This window comes from Epinephelus lanceolatus, chromosome 9 (genome assembly GCF_041903045.1).
Source record: "Epinephelus lanceolatus isolate andai-2023 chromosome 9, ASM4190304v1, whole genome shotgun sequence".
Classification (NCBI taxonomy): Eukaryota; Metazoa; Chordata; class Actinopteri; order Perciformes; family Serranidae; genus Epinephelus; species Epinephelus lanceolatus.
In genome coordinates, this window is record NC_135742.1 from 35,740,943 (window position 1) to 35,763,076 (window position 22,134).

General features: G+C 41.5%; 1 protein-coding gene across 16 annotated transcripts in view; it reads right to left on the reverse strand.

Annotated features, from left to right (window-relative positions):
* arvcfb (ARVCF delta catenin family member b) overlaps positions 1 to 22,134 on the reverse strand; it is a 262,549-nt gene that overhangs the window by 127,374 nt on the left and 113,041 nt on the right. For 10 of the 16 annotated variants that reach the window (XM_033618556.2, XM_078170906.1, XM_033618555.2 and 7 more), the window contains exons 4-5: positions 18,186 to 18,276; positions 16,961 to 17,180 (exon numbers count right to left, since the gene is read on the reverse strand). The exons of 3 other annotated variants lie outside the window; for them this stretch is intronic. In XM_033618556.2, coding sequence (XP_033474447.1) covers positions 16,961 to 17,152 — 192 coding nt within the window. In that variant the 5' untranslated portion in view covers positions 17,153 to 17,180; positions 18,186 to 18,276. Of the gene's footprint in view, positions 1 to 1,487; positions 1,714 to 16,960; positions 17,181 to 18,185; positions 18,277 to 22,134 lie in introns of those variants that run through there. 3 more of the 16 variants (XM_078170904.1, XM_078170902.1, XM_033618561.2) reach the window with 3 other exon arrangements.

Consider the following 22,134-nt stretch of genomic DNA (forward strand, 5'->3'; position numbering starts at 1 on the left):
TGTCCAGCTAAGTTGAAAGGGCCGGCCTGCCGTGCCAGCTATCTCAATCTTAAGGGGGTCACGGGCGGGGGGAGGGGGGGCACCCTGCACCTCCGCTACCAATTTTGGGATGCATCTGGGGAGGACAAACTCTCAGGTTGTTGACATGCATTTCATCCCATTCACACATAACCCATGCAAGGATTCAAACAAGCAACATTTGCCCTGCTTTTGATCCAGCAGCTCTCACTTGGTGTATAGCCTTAAACTTATCAAAACCAGTGGATGTAAAGAGCTGAGTGTGTGTGAGGGGAAAAACAGCTTCTCTTTTTGGCGCAGGCTCCTACAGTTATCTGGTGGCACTCGTCCACAGGGGTAACTGTTAACGTATTATTATCAGAGCAACGTGGAGAGTTGACAGAATGTTTTTGTCTGCCAGACAGGGGTTTGGTAGCTCCACCCCTCTCAGCCCAGTGGAGGAGAGTGGCGTTGATGAGAAGTTGACCTTATTCAATCAGATTTTTTTTCCTCCACTTTCTCTCTTTTTGGATGTCTGTCTTCCTTTTATTTGTGTGTGTGTATCTGAGCGCTGCCAAGCTCGGCGGGGAAAAGAGCGTTGTGATGGTGTAGGCTGCCTGTGGATGTGCTTCAAACACAGGGAACACTTCCAATAATGTATGCACATCATGCCCTGGTACGCACACACCCACACAGACACAGTAACACACTCGCAAGAGCTAACAAAAGCACATTCCTGCGGTATCTGTGCAAGTGGAAGACAAAAGAGTTTAATGCCATGTCTCTCACACATTTGGCACTACAGCCTGTGGGCTATAAATCCTGGCCTGGGCTCATTCAGAGCCTTGCAGGCGATGATCAGGGACAAACTTTCAATACTTCACTGCTTCTCCCATGATCACACCAGTCATTCTATAGGTAGTACTGACATGTCTGAGCCCATGAATGTGTCAGGAAACTCATAAGTCACAGCTCTGCTCTACAGTCTGCTCTACAGACCACCCCCAACACACACACACACACACACACACACACACACACACACAGGACCACCACTAAACATATCTCATGGTCATGACTATTTACAGCATGAAATGGTCACTTAGTGTTGGAAGTACACCGTCCTCCTTACTGTATCTGATATCATACAGCAGCCCACATACACGCATAGCCTATTACATACATACATACACACACACACACACACACACACACAGACTGCACATCTATACGTGCACTCAAACACTCACACACGCACTATCCTCCTGAAGGACATCGATAAATCTAAGAATCTCTACTCTCATGTATAAACGTGGGTAAAAAAAAAAGAAAAAAGAAAACTACATAAGAGGTATAAAGAGTGATGTTCCAGAATAAAAATGATAGGTATGCAACAATAAGGAATCAATTAGAAGGAGGAGAGAGACAAGAAGAGTCAGAGAGGCTGAAGATACGATGAGAGGAGAACCGGCAGACACAGCAACACTAACCTGTTTCACTTCAGCAGGCATGGTCCTGAATCCCCCCCTTCGTTCCCGAAAAAATAAAAACCTCCCGGGGAAAGGTGTGACAACTATTTCCTGGTTTCGGAAAACTTCTCCGTTCCCTCCTCTCCTCCCGCTTTCCTTGTCTATTTACGTTTAGTTTTCCCTCTGTGAGCGCAGAGGCAGCAGCTCAGACGCAGGCAGCCATCCTCTACTCAGCTGTGTCGAGCCCGACAGAGTTAGCGCGAGGGATACAGGAAGTGTAGCTGTGAGCCTTTCACAATAAAAGCGCGACTATTACATATCCGCACAAAAAAAAAGAGTGCTTTCTGGATGTGTTGTGTAGCCACTAGCTTGCAAAACAATGGTTACATTTGAAAACAAAAACAAAAGCAAAAAAAAAAAAAAAACAGGCCAAAAAAAACCAAAACAAAGTATGGTTCATGAGGGACTGTTTATTATTTATTGGGGGAAGTATAAAGTGGAGGCATAGCATATTTTTTAAGCTTGGGGACGGTCTTCTGTTTTTTATTTTTGTTTTGTTGTTTTAATTTTAGCTTTGGTGAGAGATATACAACTTTAAATGGCTGTATTACTTATTTTTTTGAAGAAAACACGCCTTCGTTTGGAAAACAATCAGCGTCCCAGTTTGAAAGGTATTTCTACTTTAAAAATCGCCAAAATATAATTACACCATTTATTATAGCCAGAAACTGTGGAAACATTAATTATCATTGGATTTTCAAATATGTGACGGTCCTTAAACACATCACACGTGACTAATGCTTCTGTCAGAAATATTCTGCGTTTCATGTATTCATGTAACATTTGACAATAATGAACCTTTTGCACTAACCAGCATGCAAGTGATTTTTTTTAACTCCAGGATTTTGTCTTTGTCACTTTTAACTTTCAAACATTAAAGGGTAAGTTTTAAAAATCTAATAACTAACTTATTCATGCATTTTCTGTAGCTTCAAGGAGGGTAAAACAGAGAAAAGGAAAAACACCAAAGTTACACCACAGCATCCCTCTCCTGTGATGAATAATGAACAGTCTATGAAACTATGCCGGTACAAGATAAACTTGTCTCATAGGATATTGAAGTTATTGTTACTCTAAAGATGGATATCTTTAGAACAGGTCTCAAATTCAAAACACATCCACAAGCTAACGTTAACCCAGCAATGATAGCTACATACCAATCTAATTAGAAATCAGAGAGCAGCCGCTGTTAATAGTGGCTAGCTAATAGTAAATCCTATGTAACCAACAATACACAAAAGTTAGATTTAAAAGGGTCAGTTTTAGATTCAAGCACTGTCACAGTCAATCATACCTTAAGAGACATAACTTCCTGTAGAACAGCTTGTGCACTTTAGGGACTGTTCTTAACTTATCAGAGGAGGGTGGCTGTGGTTTGACTTTGTTTTTTTCCTTTTTCATCAATATTTTGATCCTCCCCAAAGCTAATTTTTCCTGGAGTCACCGTAAGAGACTGGAAGAAAATCCATGACCCTCCCTCCACCATGAATTAATTGTTAAATTTTAAAACCAACCCTTTAATGTTTAAAAGTTAAACGTTGAAGACAAAATGCCTTTAAGTTGAAAAAAGCCATGATTTTTCATTCTTGTAATGCATACTAGTTAGTTAGTGCAAACAGTTTATTTTTGACCAAATTTTAAATGAGACATGTAGAATAAAGTAATTTCAATGACCTATCACTATTTTAGCTCAGCACTGACCATTGTAGCAAAAGCTTTATTCAAACAGAAATGGTGGTGCGTTTAACACTGTGTTGTGTTATGCAGGTGCACTGCCTTTAAATACAGCAGTAATCAATTCTATTCTATTCAAACAGGCTTTATTGGCATCATGGGAAAGATACATTTCCACTACCAAAGCAAGTGTAAATTATAATCAAAAAAAATACTTACAATAAGTAAAGATCCACTAGACATTTATTTATATACGCATCACTGCTGACTGGGTAACACCTCTGACACACCCACCAAACAAGAGAAAAAGTACCTCAAAGCACAGCACACACCTTTCACATCTAATTTGGGCAATTTGTCCAAAGGCATGGGAAGGTATGTTTTCTTTAAAAATCGGCGGTTAAATAAATAAAAAATACAGCCATTTAAAGTTGTATATCCCTCCCCAAAGGTAAAATGAATAACATAAGTCCCTCCCCAGTGCTTAAAAAATTATGTGACCTCCCCCTTTTTGCACCACCCCCTACCCCCTCATAAGTAACAAACAGTTCCTAATGTGTGAGTGCTTTATAGAGAGCGTTAACTCATTCATCATTGAATCTATAAGCCAAGGTCATTTTCCCAAAATAGTGTCATAATTCACCATTGGCTGTCCACATTGGAAGCATTCAGGTGACACATACCTTTAATCGATAGTAGGATATTTGTATTTTAAGAGTAGCCTACTGACAGCCATTTCTTAAATAACTGGGTTTTGTTTGTTTTTTAGTTTGCTGTATTTGACAGACATTTCCCTTTAAATAACAGGAACGTTGAATGGACAAAGATAAGTTTGGATTCATGATCAAACTCAGTGGCAACATGGCTGATGCATAATTTCAGACAGAAAGCTTTTTCCAAGGGCATCAAAGCAGAATGATTGACAAATGTGAGTTGCAACAGGCTTTTTTTTGGTGGAGGCAGTAATGCTTTTATTTTGAAAGTGAAACCATTCTACATCCAGTGTAATTCTGGTTATCTCAGGCTGGTTTGATACAGCTGAAAAAAGGGACCCAGCTTTCTTCTTCACAGGGATGCTGTCCAAATGTATGGAAAGGAGAGAGATGGAGGGCAAAGGGAGCCGTTGTCCCTGAGGAATTCCCCCTCTCCAACGAATCTTGGAATCCAAGAAAAGGTATGGAGCTGAACTGAACTGTGTGCATTTGTACGCACACACACTCCACTGAACAAAAAAGTTAGCCAGAGAGAGAACAAAAACCTCAGGGGCTGAGAGAGAGGGGGGAAAGAGGAGGTGTGTTAATAGAAAGGAGGGTTCCCAGACGGGCAGCAGGAGCTGGAAGTGTAACAGCTCTCTCTCTCTCATTGGGTCTATGTCTGGCATCTTAGTGGGGTGGGACCAGCTCCCTCTATGCACTCCAGCTGCGTCTGTCTGTCAATCCCTCAACCCCTCCCCCTTGTTGGCATAGAGGGAGAGAGACGAGGAAAAAGAAGAGGAGGTGGGGGGGTGCAGGGGCTCACACACAAAACAAAAGTTAGCCCTATTGAGGCGAAGGCACCCACTACTCTGCACATTTTTACACCCTCCACACACACAGACTCACACATGCACACACAGCTCCTTTTCTCCACCTCTTTGTCCCATTCCTCTCACTGCACTTGATATAAGGGAGGGGTGGGACGTACGTGAAAGAATTCACATTCAAATATCTATGACTGTGACCAAGACTGACAAGGAATGTTAATCTAGTAACGTAGATGGCAGCTTAACTAAGGACAACTTTGAGGGGACGTTTGGATTTACAGAGAGGAAAAAGAATGACTGGACTCAAAAAAGAAAACAGAGAAAGGAGAAATCCCAAATGGAGGGGAAATGGCTGAGGTTTTGCATTCCACAAGCCTGGTATTTCATCTCCCCCAACGTTACTGCTCCATTTGTTCTTAATGAAAGACCTGGCCCACCATGCACCATTACATTCAGATCTATTTACTTTCAACAATACCATTAAGAATTCATCCAACCAACATTACCTGCAGAAAGTGGTTTTTAAAAAAAGTCTTATAACTTCAACTGTGGTGCATTTATTTCTCTTATGTGATGTGCAATATCACATTCCATTTAAGCCATTTAAGCATTGAGCGAGTTTCATAACCCTGTTTAAAAATCCATTAAGTGCTGAGGAATGCTCATGGGAGCAGATTAGAAAAGAAGCAATGCTCTTTATTTTCTCTACAAATCTGTACATACGTGTTTTGCCTGTGTTTAATTTATACTTTTATGTTGTGATTATTGTTTTAAGGAACATTTGTCAAATTCCCATGCCATTTAGACTTAAAATAATATGTCTACAGCCTCACTAGCAGCTCTGTGAAGCTGTACTTGGGCAAAGTGGTGCTTTGAGCTAAATGCTAATGTTAGCATGCTGACATGCTTACAATACTAATATATGCTGATGTTTAGCTGGTACAATGTTTTCCATTTAGGCATGTTAACATCTACTAAATACCACTAAACACAAAGTGCATACTGTCCCATAAAATAAAAAATCATACTGTAGTTGGAAACTAAAAGATGTGTTCCATGTTTAACTGTGCTTTGTTACATATTTTTGAGAATGACTTCAGTGCAAAGAGAGAAATGTTACAGGTTAGACTATTAAGGGCACATTCACACCAGGATAGTCCGGGGGATTCGGTTTGATTGGGCAGGGAATGCCGAAAAATTTCACACCTTCATTTGGTTCGGTTCACTTTCACACTGCACTTTTTAAAGCGGACCAAACCGCCTGGACAACGTCACGCAGTTACAACAGCTGCTCGTTTGGGGGCGGTATTGCCCGAAACGACCACTGACCGTTTGCATTTCCCACTGTAAGTGAACTGCACCAGGGTTCACACCACTCCAAACGAACCAAACTATCAGTGGAAGTGGACCAGGGTTCGTTAAAAGTGGACCAAATAGCGCAAGTGTGGATGTGTCCTAAGACAGGACAATTTCTGTGAGATAGAAGGGAATCCTTGTGATGTGTCATCCCCCAGCCTGTCCTTATGTCATGTTCCACAGAATGCATTGTGAGTCACTACAGATTGAAAAGGCCGCTGTCGGGTATATCATATGATAAAAACCAAGATTAATTCTCTGGGGACCATGAATGTCTGTAAAAGCTGGCATGGCAATCAATCACATAATCATTGACATATTTCAATCGGGACCAAAGTTAGGAACCAACTTATCAAGCAGCAGACCTAGAACCATGTTGCTGGAATGGCTAAAACACGCTACTGCTCTTTTCATACACAGACAGGTACAACCCACAGAAACTATAGTAAAAATAGACAGGACAGGTCAAGGTTAACTATATAAAAAAAAAGTATATTCAATATTTCATTTCAAATAATTCCTAGAATGTGTTCAACATCACAGGTTGGTGATACATACTGTTTCTAGGAATACCTGCCACTGTCAGACAAAAGCTACTGTAGTATATTCTCTTGAGTCTAGCCAGCCCACGCCTAGGCCTTGTAAAGTAAATGTACAAGGTGTATGAATAATCCAGGAGTTGTAATCAAAGCTCCTGAAGTCTGCTTTACTCTGTCAGGACGTACGGTGTGAAACAGATGGTAGAAAGGTTAATGTTCAGCAACAAGGCGTGCTTTGACAGCCAGACACCTCCAATGAAGCTGCATCTGTTAAAATCATGTTTTTCCTCTTCCATTCAAGATGCCAGATGCATAGAAAAACACAGAGAGGGAGACAGAGGAGCAAAAGCAGATAAAAGTAGACTGAAGGCAGGAGCGGCTAGCGGTTTGAAAATATATGTGGCACTTCATTACAAAAGGAGAATGTTTTTATAATCTTCACTTTCAAAGGAGACTTTAATGACATCTAATTTTGAACAGTACTTCAAAAGCTTTTCCACTCTGCCAAGAATACATTTCTTGGGAAACCCTATTTTACCTTCAAACTTAAATAAAGATTAAATATCCCTCGATACACAAAGTGGGTCTGCAAAAAAAAAAAAGTGCATAAAAAGTGATATTAAAGATAATACTGATTCTGCTGCCCGAAGTTCTTTAAGACAATGACTGCACAGTGTAGGGGCCTTGACGAAACAATAATGCATGTGTGATAGTCCACAGGGCCAAAATGATCTGCTCTGCTATACCGGCTGACTGCTGTTTATTCAAACAATGGCACAGCTTGCAAAAAAAGCCCTTATCTAATGACTCTTACTATCATGTTTATTTTCCCCTTGAAAAATGGCTACTCAGCAATGCAGAGGATTAGAGTCCAATCTATTGGGGGGCTTTTGTCTTGCAAAAAGGCAATTTTCCCTTCATTTAGGGAAATAAAGCTCTGTCTAAATGACATCACTTTAGATCAAAAGGTTCTATTTTCTGTTTTTATGTCACAATACTGTAATTGCACAGCAAGGTTTTTAATACAAGTATAACTGGATTAGGTTTTTTCCTAGTTCTTCATCTTGTCATGCATAATTGGGGCACTGAATGAAGCACGAACAACAGAATCTGAATCTGTCTGAGGCTGACATGCAGCAAATCATCAACTTTTACACCTTCAGTTTAGTTGAACATACCCTTTGGATTTGTAAGTCTTTCTGTTGGGCGTTCAAAGGTTATGTCTAAAAATGATCATATTCAATCAGTTGTTCGTGGCCGAATGCCCACCTTTCCGCCAAATTTCACGAGAGACTCTTCTTATTTTTTTGAGATCTTGTTGACAGATAAGCCAAATAACTAGCAAAATAAAATCTCTTTTATAAGTAAAATTGAATTTTCATATGCCTCTATGCCTTAAAATATCTTTAAGTGTTGGCTCATGATCCACAGTTTCTTGGCAGGTTTGTCAGCCACTGCAATCAGCTTCTTAGGAATTCTGTTGTGGCATTGTTGGCAGCATGGCCCCACTGATACAATTGCTGCCCCCCGCCCCCTTGCAAAAATAACTGGTGGTTGTGGTGCAAAGGTAGTGGTAACTTGTTAAACTAGCCAACGTAAGTTATCCATTTATACCAACTATGACAGCAAAGTGTGTTGGGAAGGGGGCTACATGACGCTCCATAGTTAGGCCAAGTTTTGGTGAGGTAACAACTGGCATGGGCATTTTCAAATGGGTGTCTGAAAGAAAATTAGTTTGATGGGTACCCATGAGTCTCCCCTAAACTTGAGGATTTGTTCCCATAAATTTTTTTATTCCTTACAATCGATAAACTCTTTTAAGTTAAAGCTGTTTATTTATCCTTTTTAAGGGAAAGGATAACTATAGCCTACTTGCATAATAATAAATCGCCTAACATGAATAGATACATAACACATTAAATAGGGATTGTTGTGGAACTTAATTATACCTATATTAATCTATGGACCACTGATAATTAGTAACATTAGCTGTAAAATACAAAGCCACTGTAAGTACTTGTACAAATACAGTATGTGATTCCTTAACTACCATTGACATAGTTTTCAACTAGCCTATGTACTTCAACAGCATAACTGAATTTCTTAAATACAGCTATGGCTTTTGGTTTTGGTGTACCAACCCCAAGATTTTCAGTGGCCCTATCTGGCCACCCCTATGAAAGATTTCTGTCCAATTTGCACCTTCTGCTGTCATGTTACTTGGAAAGTAATAGATAAAAACCACAAAGGTTAGCTGCCTTTGTGATTGATATTTATCTGAAATTCAATAAATTGAATATGTGTTTACACTCCTTGCAGAATGATCTGCTTGAATGAGGCACTTGGAGAAAGAGGACTGTCGAGAGCAGTGCCCGTCTTTTCACACATTCCTGTGCTATTTCCATCGCCTTTTACACAACGAGAATCACTCTCAGACACTCCATGTGAGACAGTTCACATACCAAGCCCTATCATCCTTTTCAAACGTGCCAAAAAATATGAGGAGGGCCCCACATCCTGACTTCAGCTTCAGACAAATTACATGATTTTGTGCGTGTGCAACCCTGTGACACAAAACAGCAAAGGTTTGCAAATTCCAGCCTCTGTGATGTTGAGTCTTTTTACAGTCTGTCCAGCAGTGAAATGTGCCTCAGCCTGAGGCGGTGGCAGAGCTCATACAGTCAGCCAGAGAGCAAAGCCAATGGATGTATGTGTGGTTCTGACTTAATTGCTATAATCTGATGCTATACTACCTACACTTGTCCAATGCACACAGGTAGAAAAGCGAGGATTTACTGGAAATAGCAAACACCAAGATATTTCCTTCTGTTAGCATTAAATTAAGAAGTTAGATTTTAGGTTAATTCCAGGTAAAGCACTCAACTGAGAGTTACAGCCGCCTCCTCTGAGTTGATTCATCTACTATTTACTTTATGGGTCTTGAGGGGACTTTTAGTTGATTTGTCTGCTTTAATTGTCTACAGAGTTTGATCTTTCCAGGAACCGTGAATGCAAATCTGGCATCCGAACTGTTTTCACATATGTTCTTTTGTATTTTTTAATTAACATTAGATCCCAAGGCCAGTTGACATGTTTGCATGTATTTGCTGAGTGACAATAATATAAAAGCAACAGTTTTGCAGTCTATGCTTTGGAGAGCCGAGCTGAAACTCTGTGATTTGCTTTACTTGGCAACAGATCAGGGTATCCGTGTTGTAGTAACCTTTATTAAAGAACACACTGGGGTGATATTGAAAAGAAATGTTTGGCTCTAAGTCCCTTTGCCATTAAGGCATTTGTAGTCTTAAGGAATATTCTGTCCAATAAAGTGTGAATTTCCTCCTGCACACCTCCCAAAACAAGGCTCAGTGCTGCTTCTGTTACTTGTTTGATAAGTATTTACATGCTTGTAAGTCATGTAGTAAAATTGTCGCACCAGTATGTTGAACTCGTGAGGACAATTAAATCAAGGCTTTGAAGAACACCTCCAACACTACTACAAAGCCCCAAGACTGTTTTCAATTTTTTCAGTGGAAAGGGGTCAGCGTCCAGCCTTGTTTGGGTTATCCTTCTGGGCACTGAGAAGGCTAAGGTCACATTCCTCAAGTGGCACTGGGGTCTTGTGATGGTGAGGGCTTTATTTTAAACACATGGACAACTATTTAGACTGTGAACATAACTACAGAGCCCAGCATTCATTCAGATTACCATGGTGGTCATCTTCAAGTAGACATTTTCCACAAACTTTCAGACTGAGGCAGTGCCCTTCAAAGATATTGAGCCTGTCTGTTCACCTATGCGAGTACACAGAGAGGATGTCTGGTAAAGGAAATGGGAGCAGTGTTCATATACCCCTCTTAGTGCTTTTAGTGAGCATAATGGTTTAATGGATTGTGATCAAATGGCAGGGAGGTGCACCAGGACAGGCATTAAGTCCACCAGCGTTGGGGCTGATTTGAAGGATGAAGGTTTGAGCCGCCCCAGAGGAATATAAATAGCCCACAGTACAAAAGGCTTTTCTGCTGCCTCCCCGTCAAACCTCTTTCTCCCTGTTCATCTCAACAAGGGGGATATGCGCAACCCCAACCTTGAGTAAAAATTCCTGTCCTTCCATGTCAGGCCCTGTTCCATGCTGAGACCCAGAAAGGACTTACACCCTACCCTCAGCATTTAGCAGCGTGATTCATGGGCGATCGCCTTCAACTTGACTCCTAATGCTTAAGTGAGGTGAATAAAAGATAACCTAGAACCTAAATGGCAGGCTCTGCTTAAGTTTAACTGATGTAGTGGGAAGAAGCTAGTGGTTTTGCTTCTTAAATGTTTAATAGATTTATTAGATTTATAAATGGATTGCATTGTCTTTAAATTACTTTAGACCTTGACATGCTGTCAGAGGGAAACTAGAGCTGAACCCATACACTGTAATAATAATGGACGTAGCTACAGTGAAGTCAACCACCAGTTTGTGGACTTCCATTCTGAGTTCAAGTTCAGCATTAGGGCTGTCGCCATCTTATGTTTTTGCAACCAGAAGTGACCATATTTGGGCGAGAAGCTGGCGCTGTTGAGGAGTGAGTGGTGGATCTGTCTAAGAAGCTGAGGACACTATCGGCAGGGTGTCACTCAAAGCAACCCGCCATTAATTATGCGTGACTTTAAGCCTTAATAAAATGTAAACGGGTGCTATATATTAAAATTCACCCCTCACACAGTTTGATGAACAGGGAACTTAGCTACAGAGACCAAAACTGTTTTTTGTACCAGGCTGTAAACATGTTTATTTCTGCTGTGAAGCTGGGCATTTTAACATGGGGGACTATGGGGATTGACTGGCTTCTGGAGTCAGACTCAAGAAGGAGGGTGCTTCCTGGTTGAGCCACCAGTATTGGTGGTTATTGGACAATCCACTCTTCCACCTGAACCCCAGTAAAAATGTGAGCAGAAATGTTTAAAGCTCAAGAACATCATAACTGGTAGGGTTGTACGCTAAAGCTACTGTCTGCATCAAAATCTATTATTGGATTCACCCTGGAAGGAATGATTTCCTACACCAGAAATAGTTGGATATGGTCTACACATATTCATTTTCATTGTGTGTGTTAAATTGTTTCCTATTGGTATTATTACTCCTTGTGGGTATGTGTACAAATTAAACTCAGGCCTATTCAACTGGCAGCCACAAACGACCCAGAAGCAACCTCTGAGTGGCCCAGCATACATAAAGTTTATATACTGGTATGACAAAATAGGTACACTACATATAGTTTCTGGGTGTAGCTAACAGGTTAGCCATCTCGCTTCTACACCTGCACAGTACTGAAAGGGCAAGATATACAGATTGGTATAGCAACCCTGCCAGTCATATCTTTCATCAGGGTTTTCTCATGTGACGCAATTCCACCCACACTTTGTAGCTTTTCAGAACATATGGGCTGTGGTCAAACTTATGTCTGTATGTCTTTTCCTGATAATCTTTCCTTGACCTCAATGGACCTCAATGACCTCAGTGTTTGTGTGTTTTTGTGGTGGCTGTTATTGCCACTTGTATGGTTCTGTGCATGCATAGCATTGATAGCACTTTTTTATTCTGTTTCTGTTTTTGTGATGTGCCTGGGTGACTTTTTTTATTTCAAAAGTCAAACAATAAACATTGCTATTTTTTACCACATTCATTTGCATTTGTTTAAAGTTTGTCATTACTAAGGTTTAAAATAGGCTGCTGAAAACGTCTGGCCCATCTACATTTCCCAGATTTAAAATCCAGTCCAACTGAGTGACGACTCTGAGAAGATGCAATGTGATATTTGTGGCGAACTGTATACTGAGTTACAGGTAAATATTGCTGCAAGAATTCAGATGCTGTTTGTATCTGTTGAGAATGCACAATGGATTTGTATTCATTTACATCATTAATTCCAGAGGACCAAGTAACCTTTAAACTGCTACGGAGCGTGATTAGGTGCTCCATATGGAACCATGGAAAACAAGCAGCAACATTATTAGAATTTAAATGTGACTTTTCTGCAGGCTGCTCCATGAAACTACAATATAGGAGGAAAGTGGTGTAGGAGGGTACGGGAACAGTGTGGTATACAAAAGTAAACAAAGGAGGCACTTTCACACTAAGGTAATTAGGGTGTTTATGGGAGAAGAAAAAGTTCCTGATGGCACAGCAAGGCAAGAAGACAGGGGAAGATGGAGGAGGGAAGGGGGTAAACTAAGGCTCATTGTTAGGCAGGTGATTTACGAGGGTACAGGGGCTCCTGGGCCCTGCCAGTGGAAGGATAGATCTTCTGTCGCTATAGCACCCTTAGCCCTTTGTTTCCATTGTGCCTAGACAGGGCTGGGGGGCTGAGGGGATGAAAGTGGGTGGAGGGCGGCTGGAGCGATTGTTGGTTGAGTGCTGCTGTGCCATCGCAGGGCCGGGGCCTGTACATCTTCACCACAGACAGCAGCACAGATCAAAGGCTGCACTGTTCCCTCTCTCCAAAGCTCACAAGCCTTTGAAAACTTCCCACAACATTTGCACAAGGGGATGATATGCCTCCGCAATGCTAGAAGCCCTCTGAATATAGCATCTGAATACCAAACACCAACATTTAATGATACTCACAGTGCGAGAAATTATCCTGAGTTTGCTTTTCAATGCAGCCGTGTGATTGTATGCACCACAAGATGGGATCTGTGCACGTGCTGGGCAGCGGCCGTGGGTAGATAGATTAGGTGTCTGGTGTATATGAAATGAGGTCACCTTCTCCCTTAGCTCCAAACAGACGTGGTTGTCTGAGTGCTGTCTGCCTTTCTCCACACATAGGACTGTCACCATGCACCACTTGACCTTTCAGAGCCTCAGTGATAATGCTCCTTCAGGCAAAAATCAATTACCACAGGCAAACGCAATATTAAATGAAGAAAGGGTATGATCTTGGCATGTGAGGGGTCACATGTCGGGGCTGGTGATGGATGCAGATTCAAAGGTGCCTCGGTCCGTGTCACTGAATTTCCACTGATAATTTCATCAGGAAAGCTAATGGAGTATCCGACAGCATTGTCCTGATGTTTCTCACAGGACGGTGCAGCGTAACCACTCTAATTCTCTTCCTTGGCTGCAATTTATAAAGTTCAATTTTGAACTGAATGGGGATCAGAATTCAATTAGTAAGGTCTTGGAAAGTAGGCCAGTGCTGTTTACAAGAACCTCTCCCACACTCATTGTTCCAATACAATGGTCAAAGCGTCTTGTGGTGATCTACCCTTTTACACCCTGTGCTGACATCATACAGGGCCAAATCAAATATCATAAAATGATATTTCAGAAATGTTGAACCACAATATTCTGTAATCCTAGTGCATTGTGTGTACTCCAGCGAAGCAAGGGGGACTTTTGTTACAATCAGAGGGTGATTTATTCGCGGTTGGGACTATTATTTTGTCTACCCTCTCTGTGGGACATATAAATATAAATCATAATAAAAAGTGTGCTGTATGCAACATCTGTAGCCAAGAATTCTTGAAAAGCTTCTTCTAAAGCAACTTTAGTCTTCATTTTTTTATGGTTCAAGATGAGAGACAGTGGTGCCTTAGGCTACATGCTAACCTTAATATGGAAACATGCTCTCTGTGGCAATCAACATTTTGCAGGTGCTGTTTATATTTTGACCATTTTAGTTTAGTGTGTGCATACTAATATTTGCTAATTATCACCTGTGGGGGTGGGACCTGAATGTCTGTACCAAATATAATGGCAAACTATCCAATAGGAGGATAATCAAAGTCATTAGGATTATCTGTCCAAATGTTTTGAGCCAAAACATCTGGTAGATCGTTAGATATTTCACTGGATTAATGACCACTGACTTGATGGTAATGCTGGAGAACAAAAATAGGGATTACTTTAAATCTATAGGATTAATCATGTAGGAACTTTGAATGTCTGTGCCAAATGTCTTGGCCTTCCATCCAACTGTTGTCAAGACATTTCACAAAGAAACAAAAGGAAAAACGACCTCATGGTGATGTTAGAGGAAAAGCAAGGGATTGCCAAAGTCAGTAGGTTTCATCGCCTGGGGACCAGGAGTATGTTTACCAAATTTCATCACAATCCATCCAGTATTTGCTGAGATGTCATTATATTTCATGTTACAGCTAGATTGCCTCCAAAACTATCCTCTTATCCCTATTATGCAACATTTTTATGTCCCCATGAACATTAGCCAGAAAATTTGTCACCAAACTCTACACCTCAAAAGGCCACAAATCTTCTCAACTTTAAATCTGAAGCGGAAATGACTGCTATATTTCCGCATAACACTGTCAAACCATCACTGTATGATTTATTGGAGTCATTTGGCTGCTGTCCCGGGCCATGCCTCACTCCACATCCAGGCCATACAGGACAGAGGCGCCTGCAGTGTTAAACTCAACAAACTGATGATGGGGGCTTGATGGAAAAAAAAAAAAAAAAGTAGTGTTTCAGTGCGCTGCTTGAAGTGACGATCATACAGTGCTGTGCTGATGTGTGTAAAGTATTCCACATCAATCTCTGTGAAGATAATTTTTCTCATGTTTATTTGCTACCCACTGGGCCTGCTCTCTCTAGCTCACCCATGTTAAAATGCTGACAATACTGATCTAAATGATGAAGGCAGATTAAAGTGTTAGCTGCCCGCTGATGTTTGGACCCAATCTGTTCCAAAATGAGCACCGTGTAGCGGCGCGCTATTTAGATCAGTGGCTTATCACTCTCATTAGGCGTCTATTCGAATCTGATTTCATTAATCACACGTAGTCCACTTTTCCCTTTCTGACCCTGACTTTAAATAATGGCAGGCCTCATTGAGTCTGGCCCTGGGGTTGTGAATCTGAACCCTCAGTTACTGATCCATGATCCATTTTAATCCATCATGTAGCCCAGAGAGTGTGTGTGGGTGTGTGGGGGAAACTAAGCAAGGAGAGAAAGAGAACAACCTGATGCATTCCTCATCGCCCATACAACCTCATTATGTGAATGGAGTGGGTCTCACAGCCCAGCATACACACACTCACACACGACGCAGCACCTTCTGACTCAAGTCATGCTGCCAGGCACTCAGGTGCCTAATCTAACCCCACCACCCCAACATCCAATTTGATTTGGCATTTATAGGTGTTTATGATAGAGTGGATGGTCCAACACCTGGTGACTGAATGACATTTCAAAGTGACGTAAAATGGGATTAATAGTTACGTGGGTGGTACCTCGTTATGCCCAATTGACTCCCCGGTGTTCACACAGCCAGGGTGGCCAGGGTTATCTGAGAGAGAGGGTTAATTCACTGCCTGTCGTGTTAAGCACTGTTCACTAAATCAAGGACCAGTTTATGAGTAAGGGAGGGTATCTCACTCACACACACAAACATATAAAAGCAGTAGGTTACCCTGTGGTGTTTGAGGGGATGACGAGTTTACTTTACCCTGCTATACTTTTCCTGCATCCTCTTCATTATCTCTTCATGAGGCCAAATTGGCAGCAAGCCCTTTAAAAATAAACACTGACACGACTGTTAACAAAATGTGACTGCAGGCAAATACAACCACGGGCAAATGTAGGCACTACAGTTTCATCTCTGCAAGTCTTGCTCTATCAATAATACATGAGACTGCCTCCTTTACCATGATTAAAGGTGATGTATCTAAGTGCCACAGGTGCTGCATCGCCAAATTGTGCTTTCAAATTCCGGTTAGTGAAACATGTGTACAGTCTGAGAGGGTTTCTTTCTTTCTTTCTTGCGTAAATCAATGGGCTGTTGTGACTGCTGACATTTTTAGGGGATTACAGCTGTCTCATTTCTACATCTTACACTTCCCGCTCCTGCAGAGTGAGCCAGCATTGACAGGAGCCCTGGCCAGTACTCTAATGTCCCCAAGACTCTGGCCAGAGCTGGGCAAAAGGCCATGTTCAATCAGCAGCACCACCAGACAATATCAAAGACCAGTGGGCGAAAGGGGATGGGATTGGATGGCAAGCAGTGGCGTAGAAGGAGGAGGCGAAGGCAGGGAGAATGAGAGGTTGAATCTCATCGGCTTGCTTTTAGAGATGAGTCACCAAAGAGCAGATTATTGGGCAGCATCCAGGGCAGTGGGTTCAGACAAAAGGAACAAATGTCTCGAATCACAGAAAAATTGAACAGAGAGATTACTGAGCCCCACCAATAATGAAGAGCAATGACCGTGAGCAAACATGACGATGGAATGCTCAGATGGAAGGAGGTGTAGAGAGGTAGGCACGGAGGCAGGCACATGGTGGCGCAATTTGGTGGTTAAAAATGACGGAGGGGGTTGGCCAGCATGCTGGCAACATTTACCTGCATCACCACCTGCTGCCATGCTAGCGGTTGGCTGGTAGGGGGGTTGGGTGGAAGGTTGGCACGCTCTAGCTGCAGGGTGACGTTGCGACGCTCCTCCTCGAGGGCTCGGGTCAGCTGCTCGAAACGCGCCTCCTGCTCTTTCACTGAGGCCAGGATGCTGGCAGCTGAGCGAACATCATAGTCCTCCATGTCCAGTGTTGGTGGCAGTTGTACAGATCTTCCATGTCAGGGAAGGAGGGAAGAGAAGGAGGAGGAGGGGGCACACCATTAAAGACACCCTGACCCAACAGGCTGGGCGAGTGGCATCGACATCGACAGGCTGAAGTCAAATACAAGACTTACTTATTGGCCAAGATGGGAGATTGATGATTTGGCATACTAAACAAGCTTTAAATAATCATCAGAAACAAAAAGGCCGACATAAACACATCAAAATGGAACAATTAGAATGATTGACTGGATGACTGGGGAGGTAGGTTCATAGTACAGATAGTTATCTGTTACAGTCAAATCTGTTTAAGTAAAACTGTGCCTTCCTATACCCTGAAGGGACAAGCTCAGATTCATCCCACAAAGGGTGACTACATGGGGAAGTCTGATACTCCAAGCTCAGCGTAGCAAAGACATTAATGAGGATGCTCTGCTGGGTGCCAATTATGTTTTTGCTTTCAGAACTCTGAGCCTGTCTTTTAATTAAGACAATCTCGGCACCACATATACAATTCAATACAGTTTTGCTGGAACAAAACAGAAATATGATCCACCAATTCCAAGAATAACAAAGGGAATGAAACAGCACAGTGCACACTCACAAAAACAAAGAATCTTGTTTTTGGACATCCAGAAGGAGGGTGGAAAGGAATGATCTCAGCCCTACAAATGAACAATCATAGCCAGCATGGAGGAATGGCACTGCCATTGGATACAGACATGCACAGAACCATAATACAATCTGACACACAAGCACTGTTGCAGGCACCAATGCAACACATGCAAGCTTCCCAAAGCCACCCATATGGACCAACAGGCCTGGTACCACACAAACACACACACTGCCTATCATAAACAATCATGATTTTGAGATAACAGTTGCAAGCCACAGTGCGCATCACTGTCACACACACACACTCTGATATCCATAACTGATGGTGGCGTGTTATCAAGAGGGTTGATGGCACAATAACAAATGGGGTTGGAAAAAGCGAACCACAGCAATACAGACCTAGTAGATAAGCAGGCTGAGAGGTGTTAGAAAACAGACATCCCCCACTCTAACAGAAGCAGAAGGGTGAGACAGCAAGAAGAAGGTAGAGCTGGGAGAGAGGGGAGAGAAAAACAAAGGGAAGACAAAAGAGAAAATGCCACAGGTTAAAACAGAAATGAAAAGCAACAAGCAACACATGATTCTCCTGACTGGATTATATTTGACTTTATGGTAAACCCAAGTCTAATGACAGGCACAAAACGTATTGGAAAATTAGTACAGCATCATCTACGTACATTAAAAAACTTTAAAGGCTTTATTGTTCTAAATTTAGTAATCACATTACAGTCACTAATTAAATAATTATGTTGTTACTTCCGTTGCATGAGTTCTTCAATTATCTGCATAATAGGCGGATAGGAAAAAGCATCCAAAGTGCCAACAACAGAGACACCATCTTGGGCACCCATGGACAGTCTTGTGCTGACTCCAAGGCAGAACAGGTTGTCAGACTCCCTCTCATGAGTAATTATAACCGCTGCTTTAGTGATGAACACATCAAAAAAGCTGGACTATAGTCTGCTATGAAGCCATGAATTGCAGCGTGAGTGACTGAAGTAAATGTGTTTGAGTGTTTGGCCCATTAAATGCAGTTCATAGGCCATTTGAATGGATTTTTTTAAGTCTGTCATCTAATGGTGTTAGGAAGGCCAGTATCTTGTATTACTTTATTAAGGTCTACTGTTATATTATCTTGAAGCAATTAATATTTGTACTAGATGGTGTTAGGAAGGTCAACCTCTTTTATATTGTTTTATATATTAATATAGTTTTATTTTGAGGCTGTTATAGCCTACTACCATTACTGTCTTGATAACTGTTGAGCCCTGTTTTTGGTGTTATAATATGTGGGCACATGTAAGGTTTAATGCTGTTAACAAACCATGACATGACAATGCATCTCAGGCAAGTTGCGGAGTAATGCATAAATAATGTAACGAGTAGTCTAACAAATTACTTTCTACAGGGAGTAGTTAAGTAAAGTTACTATGAAAAAAAGAGTAATGATGAATACATCACTTTTTGTGAGTAATGACCCCAACATTGTTCATTACTCAAAATACATGTTAACCTGACAAAGTCAGCAGCCGCCCCAGGGCCAAAAACACCCCAGATCCCCAAGTGATTGACTGATTGATTTAATTGAATGTTTGTTTGAGAATGCTCACTACTAAATTAATGTTGAGGGCCTTTTTCTGGGTCTTGCATTATAACTGAACAACTTCATTCAGTGACACCATTTTGTAATAATAAATGCCCAACATTCAAAAAATATTTTTTCTTTGGCAATATCCCCATGGCAATACAGCACATTTATGGTTTGGAAATGATCTTGGTCATGGCAAATGAACAAAGGAAGAGTCCTGCACCCACGGGTAAACTGCAAAAATGAAATACACACGGGCAGGCAGTGAGTGTTAACAAAAATATACTTTTTATTCTTCAGAATAAAACAAATGAAAAAGATGTGCAGTATGTGTGTGATATTTTTGACATATAAATCACTATTATCAAGCAGCAACTCCTTTTACTTTGAAAGTCAATGACACAGTTGAAACTCAATGGGTGCGGTTACATGATGGCTTCTCATTCAGAATGAAATAAACCTGAATGAAATCATTCGGAATTAAAGTTTTTCCAGGTAGTTTACATGGGAAATATTAATTTCGAATGAGGGTGATCAGTTTAATTGCCGTTTAATCGCCTGTATTTGGGTCAGCGCAAGGTTTGGGGCAGGGAAGGTTTCTGATTGGATGGGGGTGGGGCGGATGTTACGCGTTTACGTTTACGGAAGAAAACATTTTTCAGGCTTGTTTTGCTTATATTCTTGAAGCAGCAGTACGGCAACAATTTTGTTCTGCTAATGCTTCGTCTGTTGAGGAGGAGAAGAGAGGTAGAAGGTCGAAGAAGGGAGATAGACGACCATGTTTTGGCGAATGGAAACCGGTTAGTGCAACAAGTCCGACTGCTCTATCTCAGCCCGTTGCTGCGCGCTATATACATCATCGTGCCAGAAGGGCAAGAAAACGAGCATGCGCAGAAAGACCGGAATGAACTTAAAGAGGAATGAGTGTATACAAGTGCGAGAAAGTCTTTCATTCGGAATTAGAAATGGAAAATTCCAGCCCCTTACATCAGAATGAATTTTCAATCGCATTGGCCATTTTCATTCATTTTAATAGGAATGAACTTTCATTCTGAATGAAAAGGGAATTAAACTGTCCATGTAAATGTACTCAATGACACAAGTTGAACCTTTAACCTCATCATCACATTCGTCACCGATGTGGAGGACTCCAGCAATTAAACTTTGAAGCCTGTGGACAAAGTGGCAGCCTACATTGAGTTCAAGACACCCAAAGATTATCCTTTGAAGTTTTATAGTGGTGGAAAGAGCATGCTACAATGTTGCGCGGAATGTTTTCACCGTCCTGGCATCGAACGCAGCTAGTGAAAGACTTTTCTTCCACTGGATCTGTAATTAAAGAATGGAGAACCCAGCCTAATGTGAGCGACTGTAGCCTGTGTTTAATCACGGGTGCAGGTCAGGTTGCAGGTCTTTTCTTAAGGGGTGCAGCCAAGTGTAGCTTTGATTTAGACAAAATGATGGATAACAGGTCGGTTCTGGTACTTGGCTTTACGGGTATAGGCGGGCGTGGGTTTTCAAAAGAGGACCCGTGCAGGACTCTTGGATAAGGTATGGTTATGGTTGGGCTACTAAAACCCTTGAGGTTAAGGTTAGAAAAAAGATCAGCATTACAGTCAAAGAAAATTACACATAAATTTCATATATGAAAAAAACACATTTAGCTCCCAGCCTTACTTTTTGCCTCTCTACATCACCTCCTGCACTGGCACTGAACATTGGCAATGGACATAAATTGCAACTTGTGTAACTGTCAAATATAAAATCAATTGCTAAAATGAAGGGCTACATTTTAAGCCCCTGTCTTGGTTAGAGGGCATCTGTCAAAAACTAGTTTTACATGGCGCATACTAAAAAAGACATTTGCATTTAATTTACAAGTTTGCATTTAGAGGATTGGATGCATAATGCATCGGGAGGAGGGGACCAGGGGCTCAAACTGGGTTAGCTCAGGCCATGTGTGTATTGTACTTTAGTATGCAGATGTGACATAATGTTCTGGCCTTTGACCAGACTGCTCAATCAGACACCAAAAGAGGTGTTTATCAGGCAATCAGATGAACAGAATTCACAACACATGCAACAGAAACATGTCATCCCGGGGTCAATTTGGGCCAGTCAGCATCATTTTAAACATGACTGTGATGAGATAAATCCTTGTGTCCAAGTGTGTCAAAAACAAAAACATAAGGTGAGTGTTGCTCTCGGCGCCACAAGTTTAAAGAGAGAAGGTACTTTACAAAATCCAAGAAACAACAGTGAGAAGGAGACGCTGTATATAAAAGCATTTTGGATATCCTCCAGCTGATCTTGCCACCAAAACAGACAAAGATTGAGGAGGGGTGGTTTGGCTCAGCGGGGGATGATCGATGCAGATGCAGCCATTAGAATCTTAAACAGGTCGGATTACAGAAAGTGTGTGTGTATCTAAGTGTGTGTGTGTGTGCGCATACGCAGGATTCATTCTTCACTATAGGACCTGGTGAGTGTGAGGCCCTTATTCCCTTTGAAGCACACAATCCCTCTTTGATGTTTCTGATCATTTATTTATCTGGAGTGGAGTCTTGTCTGACATGACTCTTCCTTCACTAACGCAATACATGCTGAGGAGCCTGTGTTTTCAAAGTTAAACTCCACATCCATGTGAATGGAAGAAAACATTCCTTTGGTTACTTTACCTCTATAGTTTTTTCATTCTCAAATCAGGTATTGGCCATTCGGAAACATTATTCCCCCTAAAATATTCCTGGCTGGCATGAG